General features: G+C 33.0%; 1 protein-coding gene across 1 annotated transcript in view; it reads right to left on the reverse strand.

Annotated features, from left to right (window-relative positions):
* Window positions 1-20136, reverse strand: part of LOC140757978 (suppressor of lurcher protein 1) — an 88631-nt gene that overhangs the window by 57967 nt on the left and 10528 nt on the right. The window contains exon 2 of the mRNA XM_073093905.1: window positions 17394-17427. Within this exon, the coding sequence (XP_072950006.1) occupies window positions 17394-17423 (30 nt within the window). The 5' untranslated portion in view covers window positions 17424-17427. The remainder of the gene's footprint in view (window positions 1-17393; window positions 17428-20136) is intronic.

The following is a 20136-nucleotide window of genomic DNA, read 5'->3' on the forward strand; positions in this document are numbered from 1 at the left end:
TAACCGCTAGTGGATAAACATCATGCACGCTTTCGTGCTTCTAAAATCATGTTAACGTACGTAATTAATTATAAATCTGTTCAATTTTTATGTATAGTCCGCGTAAAACTGCTAGTGGGCTCTGAATATAGAAATGGATCACGTCGCCATAGCAAATCGCATGATACACCTGCATACATACAACAACTTCAGAACGGACTAGCAGTTAGGCGCGGACTATACCAAATAATTTAATAGATCGATAATTATTAACCGAAGTAAGCTGTTACTTTGGTTATTATTGCTTCATAGGAGTAATTAAGCCTTATGGAAAAACTTTTGAGTGGTTTCCAAACATCGGATTCTGGTTAAAGACTAACTCATGCCTTGCTTCATCCGCATGCTCCATTTATTATATAACAATATTTTTAAATTATATAAACATTTAATATATCTACGGCTTTACTTTATATCCAAAACATTATTTGTTTAGGCAGGATCTTCGGTATTATTTTCCTACACTCTTTTTGTTTAGCTCTTCACTAAGCCCCAGTCCTCTGTCATACATTTTTATGAGCTTGAGGCTATCTACTTAAAAATGTAAGCCTCCGATATCGATATTTCCATACAACCTCCGGATTTGTCGCGATGGGAATAACGATTAAATTGATAGAATCTGCTCCTGGGTGAGTTGTTATCATAAAAATAAAATAAAAAAGAGAGGAAAAAACAATTTTCATTTTAGTTCTCAGAATCAATAATCCCAGGGAACTAAATTTTTATCCATCTTTGACAGAAACGAGGTTTTACTTTGTGAATCATTTATAGTATGTATGATGTTTGAACGAATATGGTTCTTGAGTTTCGATAAAAAGCTGTAGATGCTAACAGGATGCTAAAGGTTTTGCGGTAACTTACATATGAGGTAACTATCTTAGTCGTCAAGGTGCATTGAACCATTTGTGTAAATATTTATGCTCTTCTTCGAAGAACACAACGTGGCCTAGTAAAAATAACAGTGGGTTATTCAAACGACTCTTAATTCTATAACCTCTTCCCGTATTTCCAAATTATTTACGCTGCTACTTCCTACATAATATTAAATCTTAATCAAATTGTCATTAGAAGGCACAGTGGAATATAACAATGAATATTGGCTAGAACAACTGACAAATTTTGAACTCTAGTAAGAAAAAACTGGTTAAAATTGATTATTACTAATGAGCTTTAAACTGCTTACATGTTGGATTCATCTAGGAAATATGGCGTTAAAGTTAACATTAGTTAAACCGTTAATGTGACGCACTGCGTTACCGCAAAGCCAACGGAACTCTGCGCAGCGTAACAAAAATACCGACATATTTTTGTTACAGTTATTATGACTCAGAATTTTATAGGGGAAACTAGTTAACATACAAGTAATAGCATTGTTTGTATGAGCTGTAACAAGGACATTAAGAGATCAATTAAAGCTTATAGTCTAGTAATAGTAATATCAACCCTCCCTCGCAATCCGTGGATATCAGATGTAATTTGGAGTTTAGCTGTAACGAACAGATAGACAGCAAAACCGATTTTTTTCCTTATAATTACCTTATATGTATAGGTACATTCAAACGCAATTAGTGAGAAGCTGTTATTCTGACATTATAATCAGACATTTAAACTTTATTTGTATAAGTTCGAACTTCCACTTCAACTTAGATTTCATCTTCTTCGACAGTTTTTCGAGTAACAATAATTTATATTTCATACATACATACATAACATTAATTAAATAGAAACTAAAGTGAAATATTTCGTTCTGAAAGTTCGACATTTCACTCAGTTTGAGTGATCGCCCATCAGAATTTCAGGCGTTATTTCATGTCTAAGCAGTTTCCAATAATTATTTCGTTTATATTCCTTCACGGCTGACTGCTCATGGACGGGTAATTGCTTAGATTTCCAATTTATGAATTGGGACCTATAATGAATACAAATTTATTCATTATTCAATTTATTGGCGAGAAATAACGCTTGGACACACAAACAATGTTTTAGTTAAACTATTGCTTAAATTAATTGTACCTAATAGACGGGACTTGCTAATTATTTTCTAGACAAATGTGTTGTACTGTAAAATAATAACTAGTTATTTTAGTACTGGATCTAGATTTACAGATGTAATGTATAATATCGAGTACGTTACAAGCCTTGGTGACAAGATGCACTATGGTGTCGGCATAACAGAAGTTCTTGCTGCTATATTTCTGTTTGCCTATTATCGTGTGGATTAAACTTTTAGTTGAACTTAGCAAAGATAATAATAGGCAGATATATAGTTTATATAGTATATACATGGGAGTTTTCTAATTAGTACTCGTAGTAAGATTTTTAAAGGCGCAGAAAGACTCACGGGCCTCTCTAGAACCTCTACTTGCGGCCCGCGGACCTTCTTAGAACGTAGTTTTCCTCTGCGTCATTTTAAATTTATTCTCTTGACGACCTTTTCTGTCGTCAAATTTCAGAAACTACTATAGAATGCGGCCTATGCGGTCTATGGGCGGCAGTAGCCACTTACCATCAGATGGACTGCATGCTCGTCTGCTACTCCTATATTATGAAAAGGATCCTAAGATTCTAAACGATAAACCCTAGCAAAAGAGGTTACATTTGCAACTAGACTATCACTAGACTTCATGGCTTTAATTGGCATCTTCCACCTAACCGGGCTGCACTAGTTCAACAATGCCCATTCACTGACTATTTAACTGTCCCTAAAGTCGTATAAACGCCGCAGTTGCTTAGCACAAGTTGTTTTAGTTCACAGACAAAGTTTTAAGCAAATGTACAAGTGTTAGGAACCTTGGAACATAAAGTGAGCAAGTTTATTTAGGTCTCGGTTAGACTTAAGTGTTGTTCTGATTTTTCGAATGTATTAGGTACCTAATTAAAGTTTAGTTATTTTAATGATAAATTTAATAAAATAAGAATATGTAGCTAAACAAAAAAATATCAATTTAACCTTATCAGTCTTGTTATCTTTTGACTAATGTAACAATATCAAATTATAACCTAAAAATACATATTTTTCTGTTGCAGTGCATATTTTACTGCTGGACAAAAGTTTCTAAGCTAAGGATGCTACGCCAGGCTGCTTTTAAAAAGGTATGTGAGTACATACGCTACATACGGTACATACATTATGGGAACACTTAGGTACAATGTACACTCGTGTTAAATTGTATCTTTATAAGGCCTGTAATATGACTCAATAAGCTGTTATTTAATAAAACCGAAGCTAGGACGTGCGCTTGAAATTTAGCCACTAGCGGTCACCCATCCAACTCTCGACCGCGCCTACCATTGCTTAACTTTGATCAATCAACACAGTCAACAGAGCTATTTTATCAGCATTATTCTAAATTCATAAAATTATCGTATTCCTACTACTCTAACACTTTCGTAACGACGCACGAATAGGACTTATATTTCTTAACATTTCCCTTAGCGAGTATCGGAATGGCCGGTATTCGTTATCCACGCCGGTACGGAAACTGCTGACGTCTCAGTACCGACTCGTTGAATTCAATTTTGTATCGTGTGTAACTGGAGTAAGCGAATTTTATAAAACGGGCTGTCGGATATGCAGTTTTCCAATTTACACGCAAGATTTTATATAATAATAAAAATAAACAAATCCATTATTCGGAAAAATGAGAAATAATCTGCAACTGTCGCACATTTGCGTTTTGTTGTACTTTTTTGTCTAAAAATTCGAGATATCTAGGTGGTCGCCAGGATTGTGAAGTAAAGTTCTTAACGAAATCCAAATAGGATTTATCGTCTTATTTCTTAACATTTCCCTCAGCGAGTATCGGAATGGCCGGTATTCGTTATCCGCGTCGGAACGGAAACTGCTGACGTCTCAGTACCGACTCGTTGAATTCAATTTTGTACCGTGAAGTGTAACTTGAGTAAGCGAATTTTATAACACGGGTTATCGGATCTACAGATTTCTAATTTACATACAGGAATTTATATAATAATAACAAAAAAATTAAAATATTTAGTTTTTTTTATAAAAAGTAAATTTTTAGTGACACCTGATAATTAATTCTTGGTAATTTGTAATAAGTGTACATTGTTGCATGTGTACGTGCGTGAGAGAAAGCGAGCTAACGAATAAGCATGTGTGTTTGTGTGTACGTACATAGCTCAAAGTCATACATTGACTCTACGGCTGCTCACAAACACGTAAAACATGATGATTTTGACAATTTTTTTTTCTACGGGAAACCTACTCGTATATCCAGCAGTTGATTTAAATTGTAACGGGTATAAAATATGGAATTTGACATAATTATAACCTCAGTACAGAACAATTTTCATTTAATTATATACAGAAATACTATAAAAACTCATCAGTTTTATTTCTCGTGCATATTTTCATAGGTTATGAATTTGGTATAGAGCACACTATGATAATATTTTCTTACGTCACAAATGAGCACATAACCTGAATGATGAATGTGTGTTTATCTTATTACACCTAACAAAACAACACACAGAACTGCTACGCTGTGATAAGGCAGTAATTTACTTATTAAACACTAGCTGAACCCAGCTACGCGTCACTGTAATTCGCTCTACTATTAATTATTAGGGAAGTATGTAAGAGTTCCGTTTTCGTTCCCATATAAAATGTAAGTTCCCCTATGTAAAGATCCTGTGACATACAAATTACACAACATTGCGTTTAAAAAAAACATTTTTTTATTACAGAAGTAGAAAATTAACATTTAGTCCATCTGATGGTAAGTGGCTACCCTCAATTGAAGACCGTAATCTTCTGCAAATAAGGTTTGACTACTTGAGATTGGCCACAAGTGTGTTGCTATCCCTGAGTACCTACTAAGCATGGAACAGAAAAAACAAGCTACTAAGTAAGAACGCCTCGGATAAATATGGTTCTTACTACACCCTTTAAAGCAGAAAAGAACAGGGCAGAATACTGCAGAAAAGGGTTTGGTAATGATGCCTCCGCATTCGAACTACAAAAGTTTCTACTACTATTGAGTCTTGGGTACAAACTTATGGAACCTGAATTTAAAAATAACGTGCGTTCCGCTCAAAACATTATCATTTTATTCTTCTACGCAATTAATTTCTCTTAAAATTCGTTTGTTCAATTTTAATAGCCACGGTTCCCGTAATAACTTTGTTATACTGCACAGTAGTCAGCATAAGCGCACACCATCTATCCGCATTGTGTATGCTAATAAAGCCTTTGCGTAAACACAATACCGGCTATAATGGCCTGCTATAAATCTAACAGATGGCTCGACGCTGTCTAACTAACCAAACAACCGTTAAGTAAGTAGGTACCAAAACAAACACTTTTCAAACAAGTCGCGAGCTTAACAAATTTTGTGAAAATTTAACGCTAACAGTGACGAAAATGGGCCTCATTTATAGAGACAATAGGGGCATGTCAGTTTCAGTTGTACTAACATTATAATAGAATTTAACGGACGCATATTGACGCCTGTTTTGTAGGTTTTCGGGTTCGATTCCAGCGAGAGTAAATCTATTCTATTTTAACACATTAGATGCTAATTGAATTGCAAGATACGCATGTCTAACAATTTCTTCTTTTACTTCATACTCTTTTGGCATAATATATAATGATTATTAGTATAAAGGTAGTCAAAAAATTCACGCAAGATATATTATATTAAATAATATATACCGTATTTTCTTTGGATAGTTATTTTTAAGGCAAACAACAGTATTACAAGTGTTCAATATCCCGACATTATAAAATTCTTCTTTCTATCATTTACTGTTGTTTCAGAGATAATTATTGACCGTTTGTGTTATTTTATATATAACCTTGTCATATATTACGTAATTTATGATACAATAATACAATACTTAAAATAACAATGTAAAGATATTAAAAAATTCAACAATCCTTGTTAACTTTAGATGCAAATATTCAATCAGAGTTGTCTTGTCAATGTCGCTTCGTGCGACCAGTCGCCATCTAGCACTCTTGTTTTCCCCGTGCCGTAGCGCACGGCTACGCGGCTACCGCGTGTGCATAGTGAAATGGAAAGCAACTACCCCCCAGGAATATCAGGCCGTGTTTGCTTCCTCGAGCCCGGTGGCAGCGCTGTGCGCCTCACCCTTGATAAGATTCGAGTCCGCAGATCGACTTGGAAGGCAAGGTTGATGGTTTTATCTACTCATTTGCTGGGACGAGGATTGGGTCATACCTCTTACAATCATACACCATACAGTCCACACCACCTTAGGATTGCGTGGCCGTGTCCGCATACCTACAACTCGGTGTGGCTATCAAGCTGGACGGCACAATATTTTCTGGCCTTCGAGCTGGATCGTACAATGAAAATACATTTAACTACATAACACAAACACTAACTTAGTACACTAAACACAGTAACTAAGTAACGAACAATAAACATGTTTAATAGATTTAATTGAACAAATGAAACAAATTGTGCTGTACATTTGTCTTAAATTCGACAGCCCTGCCAGAGAACTTTATCATTTTCCTCAAACAATGGTTTCGGCGATGAAGCGTACAATTGTAATATTAACATTTCCCACAAATGACACTTGAAAAGCGAAACAATAAAGTCCATTCATAGCCCTCTTAAGGACGTCACGCTAAGAAGTTTTTTCCGAATTGACGAAACAACAAAAGTGGTTCTTAATTACAATATCTTTAATTCAATTTCATTTATTTATACACATTTCGAACATGAAAAAGGTTTCAAAAGTGTTTTTAGTGAAAGAAAAATGTATGTATCCTCTCGCTTTATATGTAAGTTAGTTTTCAGAAAAGACATATTTTCGTGGCTTCTAACATTGCAAACTTAAAACTTTATAGTCTTCCTTCTATGATATCGTTAGCTTTTATTTGACGGCTTAGAAATAAATTTCTACGTATACAATATATTAAAAATTTCACGGATTTATAAAAATATTGGTTTAAACAATCACCAATGTTAGAACTCATATAATGATTTCGACGTCTCATGTTAGTCCATGCACAGAACTCTGGTTTACGGTAGTATATGTTTACTAGAAATTAATTATCGCATTCTTAAGTTGTGGACTAAACATATTAACATAATTAACGTCTCTGAAACCTCAAAATACTATGAATATTAAGTCTAACATAATCAACACCGGATCATCGTGGGGGACTATGCTCTTAGTCGTTCTCATTTTGATAGGAGGTAAGAGTCAACAGCAATCTGTACCCTTAGTATGAGTTTTTACGTTCTTACAAAAATGACTGGTTTGTATTTGTTTTCGTATTTCCCATTTCATTGCCAATCACTTTGGATACAGTCCGCTAGGGGCACTGATTGGATATGTATGGGCAAATTCGTAAACAAATACAAAACAGTCATTTTTGTAAAAACGTACAATCTTATACTAAGGGTACTGACAAGAGTCGATAATGGATCTGTCCACATAATAATTACTCATTTGATTCTTATTGACAGCTTTTTTCGAATAATGTCGTTATACGTCATAACTTAAGCATAACAAACGGATTACATAAAACCTGCATCAGAATAGGCAGTATAACTATAGTTATAACGTCTACTCCTCCCGTTACAACCACACCCGCAGGTCGATATCACAATATTAAGTTACTACTAGTGTGTATACTGTATATATAATCGAGCGAACAAACAGCTCAAGATTTATAACAATGCCTGCCCTAAGGGTTGATTTGCGCTCACCAATCATGGCGCAGGTTCGTCGGTCAGAACGATAAATTGCAGGGTCAGGGTCAAAGGGCCATTAGAAATATACAGATATACTAGCTGACCCGGCAAACGTCATTCCTTTCTAAACGCCTTATATGAACAAATGAAGATAAACTCAAAACCTCCATTGCATATTCGGGATTTGGAAATATACTTACAAAGTATCAAAAAATTATCTTATATATAAAATTCTCGTGTCACAATGTTAGTTACCGTACTCCTCCGAAACGGCTTTAACGATTTTCACCAAATTTTATATTTATATTCAGTAGGTCTGATAATCGGCTACTATCTATTTTTTATACCCCTAAGTGATAAGGGTTGTTCACCCTTAACATTTTTTTATTTATATGGCAACATAATGTTTGCCGGTTCAGCTAGTTTAATATAAAAAGCTTTATCTATTTCACAAGAGAGTTTCTAAACATTTTAAACCACTGCTACCGCTAATCCGCTACGCGTAAACCCTGTCAATACTGTGATAAATTGGTCTCAAATCTGAACACCATTTTAACTATCGCTAGTTGAATTTTTTCACAGACTTTCAATGGGATTTACAAAAGCGATTTCTGATGTAGTTTGCATGATGTATGGTACGACAATGGCGTACTCCAAGGACGAATTTCACGATTATGACAGTAGAATTAAAGCCCAGTTTCCCGTACCAAGGAATGCCTTTTATACTTTGTTAAGCGAAACACTTTATCAACGGATATGCTCCATCGTTAACACGTTGTCAATAACATTTACGTTAAAAATGTAGGACCTTTTTCGTATGGGATTGGAAAATAAAATATATTTCTGTCGGAATTTTACTTTGTAATCGAAATATCTATACAATACATACTGCAGTCTTTACTTATGAGGTATGTGACTACCCCTGAGGACTTAGTTGGAATACTTCGAATAAGTATGTCTCCCTTACCACACCCTTTATGCAGCATATACTTTATACAGCAGCTATTAACACTGTTGTTATTAGGCAGAAATAGGTGAGGTAGTGGTGGTGCCTCCGAAGTCGAACCACAAAGGGTTCTACCAACTTATATTGCAACGTATTTGATTTATTTATGATTATTTTATGACGAAAATGTAGTTATTCGATAGTTTATTATACCTATAAAATATAGTACAAAGGGTGCGCTTAACGCTAAAAGCATTTTCTACTAGTCGACCTTAGGGGCTTAGGACTAAGCAGGCATTAACAACGTCCACATAAGACGAATAAAAAGGGATTAAACAGAAATATAACAAAGCAAACCTATACTACGAATAATCTTATTACTAACATTTAATACCCAACTTTACTTCAATATTATTATTATATTGTAAACACTTACAAATATTATTTGTAATTTTAAATCAGCCTGGGTCTTTTTTAATTATAGTCTTAATAATTTTAAGATTATTAAGCTATTTACGTATCATTTTATACCCACAGGAAGAGAGAAAGTTGCGCATGCTCTTCCACACAAATAAAACAAACTTCCCAAACAAACAAAACGAGTTAATAACTAAAGCTATGAACAGCTTAGGTACTTCCAACTTCGCAATAGACATTTTAATGGCCTTTTAATAGAAAATTAGCCTTTTACTCCAGAGACCTCATAATCTAACTAACAATGTTTACCGAGCGAAGCTAGAACTTCTTAGGCAGATAACCTATAATATATTTAGGTATTAAACCCAATTAAGGTTCCTCGCTACCCCTCGGGGTTTAAAGGGCTTAGATGTAAACTCGACCGTATGAAATCTTGTACGCATTTCGACTAGCACCTTCGATGTTAAGGATAGATTTTACCTAACTGATAGATTGTTGTAGGCCTTTTAGGTACTTTTTTTATTTAAAGAAAATACTATTTCACAAACTGGTCCTTATTGCTAAAGTGATAGAACTAACGTTGGTTTCTGGGTAGCCGTAAAGGACTAAGTTGAAACGCTTCATGTTAAGATTTCTGTGTAAACATTTCTGTCACGCTTTCATATTTCTTGAAGGTGCTAGAACCCTTTGTGGTTCGACTTCGGCGGCACCACCACCACACCTATTTCTGCCTAATAACAGCAGTGTTAGGCGCTGCTGTGTTCCGTTTTAAAGTGTGTGGTAAGGGAGACATACTTTTCCGAGGTGTTCCACCTTAGTCCTCAAGGGTAGCGGCGCATCTGTGGCCGACCTCAGGTAGCAATATCTATCTGGGGTTGATTACAGATGTCAGTTTCTCCTATATTATAAAAAATATACATATGTATGTGCCGCAAAGCAGTATTTCTTAAGATCTGTTTAAAGAGTATATTAAATAACATATTTACAGTGTCAAAACTAAAAATCACGCTAAAAAATGGCACAAAGAAAATCGTTAGTCCTGACGATCCTGCACAGGAGAATGGGAAAAAATTATTCGTGGTAAATTATATTAAATCGTGTCTTGTCATCGGTTCTTTATAAGTGTTGAAACATTTTAAATTAATTGGACCGTTCCAAGTGGTTTTAAATCAAGTTAAATATTTTAGTTACATACATGCTCCAGATCCAGCTAATAAAAGCATGGTAAAAGAACATACGATATGGCAAAAAGTATTGAAGAGAACGGCAGAAAATCACTAGATTCAAAAGACTCGGGATAGATTGATAGTTATAATAGTAGAAGGTATAACGTTTGTGGAACCTAAATTATTTCACAGTGATAACAATACGACTTTGATTGGCTTAGAAAGAAAATTCTGGATTTTTTAAATTTTTTCTTATCCAAAACTGTTCGTAAATTTATTAATAACTTTTTATTATTTTAGTTTAACTATAGTCTTCTAAATTATAACAATTGTTAATCACCAGTATTTTAATTATAAGGGCAAAGAACGTTTTAGTCACTGTGGGCTTCCAACTTAATTTACGAAGTTGGCAACGCTTTGTAATCTAGTTGAGGAAAGAGATAAGGGCGTCTACGTCCTATGGAACTTATGATATGGGCTGTGAACATTCACGGAATTAATTAAGATCCATTTGCTAGAAGAATGTTTATTGAACCATTTGTATAACTTCTACAAGGATGGGCAAAAAAGAAACAATGTTGTTTGTCTTAAAATGGTTACGGATTTTATGTTATAAAATATAATAAAGTAAAATACAGCAGCAATAGTTTTACTGTAATAGTTTCTGTGAATTCATGTATCAATGATTTAAAAATTTAAAATTGTAACTTAAGTACCTATTATTTCTTAAGGCTATCCACTCCAAAAGCCCTTTGAATTATGTGTAGGTCTATTCTAGTTATACTTACATAAATTAATTTAAACTTAACAGCACAGATGTCTCCAAATCGATCTTTGATGTTTAGGCGACTTTAGGTCCGATCCATATATTTAGCGGTGATATCTTAGTCGTTAGAAACTCGACCTCTTTTGGGAGTCTTCAAAATCTATGCACCTCTGATTTTAAAAAACTATCTGCTGTGCTGCTGTAATGGTGAAGAAAATCATCATTATGAAATCTGGAAGCCTTAAATTTCTTAAAAAATGTTTTAAAGGGTGTGTGAGGCCTACCAATTGGACTATGACTCTCCTTCTCACTCAAAGAGGTGAATTGTGACCAACAATGTGATAGTAATGGATTGATGACAGGTTCGATCCAAAAACATTACCTATACTGGGCCTGTTTGTATATAGCCTTGTCTTTACATTTCGTACCATGTAGAATACAGACATAGATAAGTATAGATATCTCACCGCCTGGTAATTGAAGGAAGCCTTTAATGGCTTAAACGGCTGACAATCCTGTCAGCCATTTAATGGTTGTTATGGTGTAATTTACGCGGAACAATGCCGACGTGTGCAGTTATGTGGTGCAAAAACACGAAATCGAAGAAAAAGTGCGGAGAAATATCGTTTCATTCGTAAATGATCTAAAAACTACATGTTTTAAATATTTTTCCAAACCCGAAAATAGATGACAGTGATAATTTCAATTCTCAAAAATGGTTACATTTTCTTATTAGGATCGTAATCTTTACTAATCTATGAACACAGAATACCAGCCTGGAATCATGGACGTAGAGAAATACAGTTTTTATTAATCAAAAGGCCCTACGAAATTACAGTTCCGAATTAATTTGCCGAGTTGGCAACAAAACGTAATCAACTTCAGACAAAAGAGATTAGGTCCGCATCTCTATACTGAAGCAGTTTATTTATCATGTACATTGTTTTACGCACTAGTTGCATCACCAAAGATATGCTGCATACTATGATGCGATAATAATTAATCTGAATAACACTTACATGTTTTTTTGTTTGTCAATCATAATGTAACACGCTTTTATTTATAAAAATATGTGTCTTGTTATATCAAGTTGTATTCTATAAGTAAATCCCTTTCATACCACCATAATCCACCCATATTGGGTGGATTGTTTTGAAATATGTACGCCGCCATTTTGTTACGCGGCCATATTGGATTGACAACAAAACTAAATTTATATGATTGCATTGTCACGCGTAATAAAGATGCATGCCAAATTCTTGCTCAATTACAGATTAAACTAAATAATAGTTTGTAAAATAGAAGCAGTATTGTATTTTTTGTACGAATACGGAAGGTAATGTTTTTCGAGCGTACGTACGTATTTATGTATGTATGCCTTTGGCATGCCCTCCAGCCAAAACGGCTTGTAATATATGAGGTGTCGTTGGATTTGTTTAAATTACAACTATTGCAAGTAACATAGGTTATTTTTGTTTTATTATAGTATACATTAAGGTAGAATACTAATTTCTTTACGCTGTTTACGCCGTTATCCAACTAAATATATATTGAACAAGATATTTTCAAGGTGGTCCCATATTATGCGGATAGAAAATATCTTCGTTCCAACCAAAATAAAGGCTGAGTCTATTAATACAGGTACTGTACGAACAATTTATAATTATTAATACGGTTACCGTACGAATAATTTATAATTATTAATACGGGTACTGGACAAACAATTTATTATTATCCGATTCGAACCGGTAGATTTTGAGAAATCTCAAAAAAACTACAAAAAAAAATTTTTGAAATGTTTTTTTTTTAATAACTTTTAAACGGCTCTACCGATCGATTTTAGAAACTAAGCTCTTAACATCAAAAAATGACGTCGATCGCCATCAGCCCGTTCGAAATCAATTAAAAAAAAAAATAAATAAAAAAAAAAAACAAAAAAAAAACCTAACCTAACCTAACCTTACCTAACCTAACCAATTGAACAAATGTACGAATAAATATATTTAAAAAAAAAAAAAAACCTTACCTAACCTAACCTAACCTAATCTAACCTAACCAATGAATAAATGTACGAATAAATATATTTAAAAAAAAATTGAATTTGTCACATTGTTTAAAGAAAAAAAAAATGAATAAATGTACGAATAAATATATTTAAAAAAAAATGATTAAATGTACGAATAAATATAATTTATTAGTCCAGTACCTGTACAAATAGTCACATTGCAAAATAAAACATCAAGACCGGTTCATAAACGACGAAGTTATCCACGAACAAATATAAATAATTCGCCAAGTACGAGTTGAATTACCACCAAATGTTCATTATTTTTTACTTATTTTTATTTATTTAATTATTTTCAATAAAACTTAGTTATATGATACAAAAACAGATGGCGTTGGGGTGATGATCAATGATACGTAAGCAACGTATAATAAAATTAAAATAACTATATTAAAATATGTTTTATGGTTTTTATTTGTAATTATTATAATACCAGATAAAGTAGAAACCGCATTGTAAAAATTCCATGTGTCTATCTATTACGGTTCTGGAGATATAGCCCTGTGAGACACGGACAGACGGAGCGGACGGCGAAGTCTTCGGGTACGGAACCCTAAGAAACATATATACGGTCGAATCAAAAAACCTCATTTTTTAAAGTCGGTTAAAAATAGCCCATTTAAAACTTTAATTTTATGACAGGAATATGTCTCTCCCAACTCTCGCATTCAATATTCGCTTTAATTCGATATGAAACAAGTCCTTTACGACTTTCAAATTAATTTCGGAGTACTTTGTAAATACAGCCCAATAACGATGTATTAATTTTCGTAAAAACGTAATGTCTTTTGGATAAATTGATGTATTATACTTGTAAGCTCATTATTCCTGAAATACTATTTTATATAATAAAAGATTCAATTACAACTCCATTATTTATTTTTTTGACAATTCATTCCATGACATCTTATTCTCTGAAAACATAATATCCTTCTTTCTTTTTATATAGTTTCCCGCTACATTGCTGCTCACCAGCAATTAAATAGACTCTTATTAACATAAATTAACTAAAAGTATTGTCATGAAAATATACCCTTACATATTGCTGTATTTTTAATTTATATTTTAGAAAGTACTTCTATAAGTGCGATAACGGATAGATTTGAGACTGATAAATAGATTTTCAATCGCCCTATACTCACATTTTCATGAAATAATTGTTTTCGAAGATTTTTTTTAGAATATAATTATACATTTTACACTTCCATATATTGACTCACAGAAATGCAATATAAATTCGTTCATTTATAAAAAATAGTAGCATCCTATCTGGTCAAACAGCATTGTGAGGTATGTTTAGAGATTTAAGTGATAGAGTAATAATAGTTTCTAGTGAAATAATTTGTTTTCGAAGATTTTTTTTAGAATATAATTATACATTTTACACTTCCATATATTGACTCACAGAAATGCAATATAAATTCGTTCATTTATAAAAAATAGTAGCATCCTATCTGGTCAAACAGCATGGTGAGGTATGTTTAGAGATTTAAGTGATAGTACAATAATAGTTTGAAGATGAAGTGCACCGCTACCCTTGAGGAGTCAGCTGGAATGCCTCAAACGGTTCCACCACATTCAAACCATCTTCAGTGTTTTTCTTAACATGCCTACATTTACAGTGTAGATTGTATAGAATATACTCATATGTATAATCTTGGCCAATGTTGACTCCATCCAATTAGCACAGTCTTGACCAAACCGAAATTGTTCCTTTAATGGTTATGTAATAGCGTAGTTAGCATACAAATTGGTTGGCTTGTCGTCCCTAATACTCATGTGTTAGACTAGTGATGTTATATGGCTTTGCTTCAGATTGATAAATATTCAATCGATTGACAAAATTATATATTGTGGTAATAGTTAATTGGGTTTCAGAAATATGACATAAACGGTTTACTGAAAGTAGCACTCAAATATTATTTTAATAATAAACATTATATCAAATTTGTTTCCCAAACAGAAACCGTTAAATGTTAAATATATCTTAGGTCAGAATTTAAATTACAAATTACATTTATTAAGACAAATGGATCTTTACATACAATATTACATAAATGTATTATTACCACATAGTATTGTATTCTAGCATTTCATGTAGTAATGTCACAGAAAGAAAAATAAAAGCTTATGATTTTTTCTGAACCGGTAATGAACGAACCGAAAACTTACTTTGATCTTAATATTGATGTCAGAATTTATTTTCCCAATGGGACCAGGTACTTTTCTATTAAAGTGAGAATAAAGTATAGTCCAGGCCAAACTGCTAGCCCGCTCTGAAGTTGTTGCGAGCAGGTGTAGTGACACAATTTGCTATGGCGACACGATTCATTCATATTATTATATTCAGAGCGGACTAGCAATTTCACGCAGACTATACCGCTTTCCTAAAAAAAAACATCTCCCTAATTACAGAATTCTAAAACAGTTTTAATTCTCTCCATATTCCTAGAACAAATTTTCTTCAAAATAATAATATACCACTCTATTAATAAACGTCATACATCAATTGCAAATCTACATAAAGAAATCAAATAAAATACCCGAATGAAACTATCCACGTACAATCGTACAAGTCAGTACTTTTATTACGGAGCTTAAACGGTTGATCGAATTTAACGAGTACCGTACGCCGGCACTTAGCCTCGAATTAGTTCGGATTTTATAGCTGCTCCTACGTTAGTTTTGGTCTTATTATATGAGAATAAAGCCGTTTAGTACCCATTAAAATCTAAACACGTTCATGAATTTTATTCTGGATTTTATTATTACTTTCGTGACGTGGTGGTGAAAGTACCGGTTCGCGCTAAGGTCTTGCGTTTGTTTCCCAATCAGATAGATAAATAAAAATGATATCCATTCTGATACCAGGCTTTTAATAATTTAGAAAATATACAGAATTTAGAGCTCAAATATAAATTTAGTTATTAGTTCTACAATATTGTTTGTCTACCCTACTGTTTGTTTTGATCAATTATCCAGTAATAACTTTGAGTTCATAGTCAAGTAAAATAATATTACTAATACCTATAGATACTAGAAATCATAATATTATAGTCCTTCCATAGTCAAATTATTCTATCCGTAGTGTACTTAAAATGTTTATTTACTTCTTGTCACATTCTGACAATTAAAACATAATATAATGTATTGGTGAATTCTTGCACGATCTTGCAAATTGTTTCGTATTTTTAAAATAAAACATTAAACAAATAAGAATAATATTACACAGTTCATTATGTTGTTGATGTCTCAAATGTGGGAAGCTACGTAATATTGCGTAGCGCTACGGCGTAGTACACCATAACGACCCTTAAAATGACGTAATTTGCCACTTCCTCATAGCATATTACGTCATTTGAATATATAAGTCTGAAAGTGGGATTTATTATAATGTTCTTGTTGACTTGTAAAAGTAGTAACATTATAACAAGTTTAACACATTTAAATTCAACACCTGTCAAGGCGTATGATCGAGTGCACCAATGACCAGAGGGCTGGCGCTTACCTCGGGCAAAGAATTAGCTTAGCTATTCAACGAGGTAATGTCACCAGCGTTTTGGGGACTCTACCAAAGGACAGCAATTTGGATGAAGCTTATTATATTTAATTTATTTTTCATACATAACTATTTTAAATCCTGTTTTATTAATAATTTTTGTATTTCTATTAGGTTAATATTGTAAATAATTTACTACGAAAATAATTACGTAACTAGAATTAAATTCAAAATAATTAAATATGACAATATTTATCACTTTTACTTCTAATATATTTATCGGTATAACGCTCCTTATCAATATAATATATAAAATCATAACCAAAATCGGTTATTGCTTAATAATTATTTTTTTTCCTACCAAAATTCAAAAATTGTTTTTTTCTTGTATGTTGAAATTGACAAAAATCTAAGCTCAGGAAACAAAACATTGAATAGATTGATTTTTAAAAACGGGTGATTAAAATAGATGTAATGTAATGTAAATAGATGTAATAAATGTAATCATGTTAGCTTAAGACTGATTTATTGTAAATATATAAAGTTACTTAAAAGTCTTATTCATATTATTAATTATTAAAACGACTATACTTAGAAACGAATAAACTGTTACTTGGAAATACGGAAGCAATATAAACACATAAATAAATGAAGAAGATATCTCATGACATACACAAAACGTATTCTTATAAAGGGATTTGTTTACTTTAAAATACAATACCGTTTTACAAACAGCTGGCGGAAATGAATATAAAGAAGACACAGGTGTAAAAGAATTGAAGAAGAAAATTGTTGTCTCACCTTCATATTCCACTTTCCAATCGGTTGCATGATTCTGAAACAAGAATAAAACTGTTTAAACGTTTTTTATTACAAGCGCAACCTTTTGTATTGGTTGCGAGGAACATAATAGAAAATAGTGCTGAAAGGATTTTTAAGGCTTCTTTGAGTTTGTTTTTAACCATTAATAGCTCACTGCTTTTCTGTGTAACAGAAGGCATACACTGTACGTAGAATTAACATTATATTTTTATTTCTTTATTTATAAATAAAACATTTTAAAAACAGCTTCTATGTAATTCCGTTTATTTGCAAGAACATAGTGTGCTTTTTCATTAAGATTATATTGAATTCAATGCTACGTACATAATAATTTTTATCAACCTCGTATGTAAGAAGTTTTAAAACATAAAATGATTTTAACCTATGAACTAAAACAATGAATTATAGGAATAAGCTTAGTTGCTGTTGCTTGTCGATGTGTACCCAAGCCTAATTTACTTTCTGACTGTCCAAGTTCAAACTCTTAGATCATCGGCGACATCAAGGTGCGAAGGGATTTTTTATAGAAATAGTTACATGTTTGTTATTTATTTACCTAATTAAAATTAAGTTCCAATATTGATTAACCAATATAAAATTAATTCAGCACCGTTATGTTAATTTTAATAACGATATTATTATAGTTTAAGATGATTCCAAAAATAGCTAGCTGTCTTAGTCACTACCACTATAGTTTGATATTATATTTTTGAATCGGGCGGACGGATCGGGCTGAAATTTGGCATGCAGGTAGATGTTATGACATAGACATCCGCTAAGAAAGGATTTTGATCAATTCTACCCCGAGTAGGATAAAAAAGGGGATGAAAATATTACTTTATAATGCGAGCAAAGCCGCGGGCAAAAGCTCGTTTTTCAATAAAACAAAAAGTATAGAACGAATGAATGTTAAAGCAATTATAATTTAGTTGAATAAATGTTAAAATGGGCTTAATAGACTGTAAGGCGTTAATGAATAATTCAATGAGCTCTAATTATTTCGGATAAACGAATCATGGTACAGCGAATAGAAAATGAAGTTGTTAGTTAATACGAGAATCGAATTAATATTCTCTTGTTAATGAATTTTGCGGCCGCATATTAATTACATCCAGGTGCAGATTGAATTTCAATAGCATATTAATAACCATTATTAATGCTTCTCTAGCAGAAACAACATATAGTTGATTGGATATCGATCCACTGTTTTAAAATGACTTCGAACTGGTAATTTATGTGCTTGCAAGCTAATAAAATATATTATTGAAAAAGATTTTTTCTTAAAGTAACCTTCATTTTCGGTCTGATAGCAATAGCAAATGAAAAAGTATGTCTGACATGAAATTTTATCATTATATTATCTATCAAAAAGATTAGTCAACCCATGTTACCTTAATTCTATTCCTATTCCTGAATACAAAAGATTACTAACTATGTATTTATCTATGCATTATCATTATTTCAATAAAAAGACAACAGCGCCACACTATAAGCAAGCAAACAGCGGCTGCCAAGGGTCCATAGATACGAGGATCATTGATGATTGAACCACAGCTCTTCCAACACTGCATATCAGTGTTGCAATTCAAAGCTATTTTTATATTCCAAAATACAAAGTGACAAATTATGCAAAATTCTCGCGGTAAATCCAACGCACTGTAGGACTACCATGAGTTTACAAAAGTATTACTCGCTAGCGACTGCGTAAAATAAATGTATGAAAAATTGTACAGCGCCTCTGGTGGTTACTCGTAGAACTAAAATCCGTAGTGACGTAACTCGATACGTAAAAAACCTATCGAAATCAAATCGCTAGCGAATGTCATTATGATCTATTGCCATACAAATTCGGTCCCATGAGTCATTAATTTGACAGACGTTGTCAAGAAATACCGTAACGATAGTAGTTATGTTATTCACTAGCAAAATGACAATAGTTTTCTATTTACCATTTCTATAGTTTCTATGCCAACTCATGGTAATGCTACTGCTCAGTCCGCGCTATAGACGACAATCTTTCCACGGAGCATCGGTGCAGGGTAGACCGCGTCCGTAATTTTTAGGACCATCAGAATCCAGCATAAGACTCTAATGTTATGCTTTAATACAGAATAACAATGGCTGACGGTGTCTCACCCGCATGTCCATAGAACATAGTGTTGAAATATGAAAGCGATTATATTCTGTACACGAGTGCTCTAGATTGACCACCAATAGAGAGAAATAGCAAAATGTCGTGAGGCGAGTTACATTAGCCCCCACACACAACACTAATTGTTAACCACGACCGCTCTGATAAGAGCGAAACGACTAAGAGGAAGTTCTAATAGTATTTAATTAAATGACTTTGCCGCTGGGCGAACATATCATCCCACAAAATAACAGTAATTCAATACTTACAAAACTTGATATTCAAGTACCTACCATAAAATTTCACCTATTTCTAAATTAGCCAATCTACAGAGCACTCTATCCTCCTCCGGCATGGATCATAAAAAGTTCAAGTACCTTTAAGTTAACTCATTAAGCTCATTTGCCTCACCATTACAAGTTTCTACGCAATTTGTATAATTCAATATTAGAGAAATTAGAATACTGGGGAAAACATAAAAATCAATACATCTAATAATATAGCGAACTTAGACCTAACTTGTAAAACAAAAGCTCTTGTAAGACCATCATCATAATTGCCTTCTTTTGTGAATGCGAGATTTTTGTAACA

Source organism: Epargyreus clarus, unplaced genomic scaffold (genome assembly GCF_041222505.1).
Source record: "Epargyreus clarus isolate Ecla_fem2 unplaced genomic scaffold, WU_Ecla_fem_2.2 ptg000005l, whole genome shotgun sequence".
NCBI lineage: Eukaryota > Metazoa > Arthropoda > Insecta > Lepidoptera > Hesperiidae > Epargyreus > Epargyreus clarus.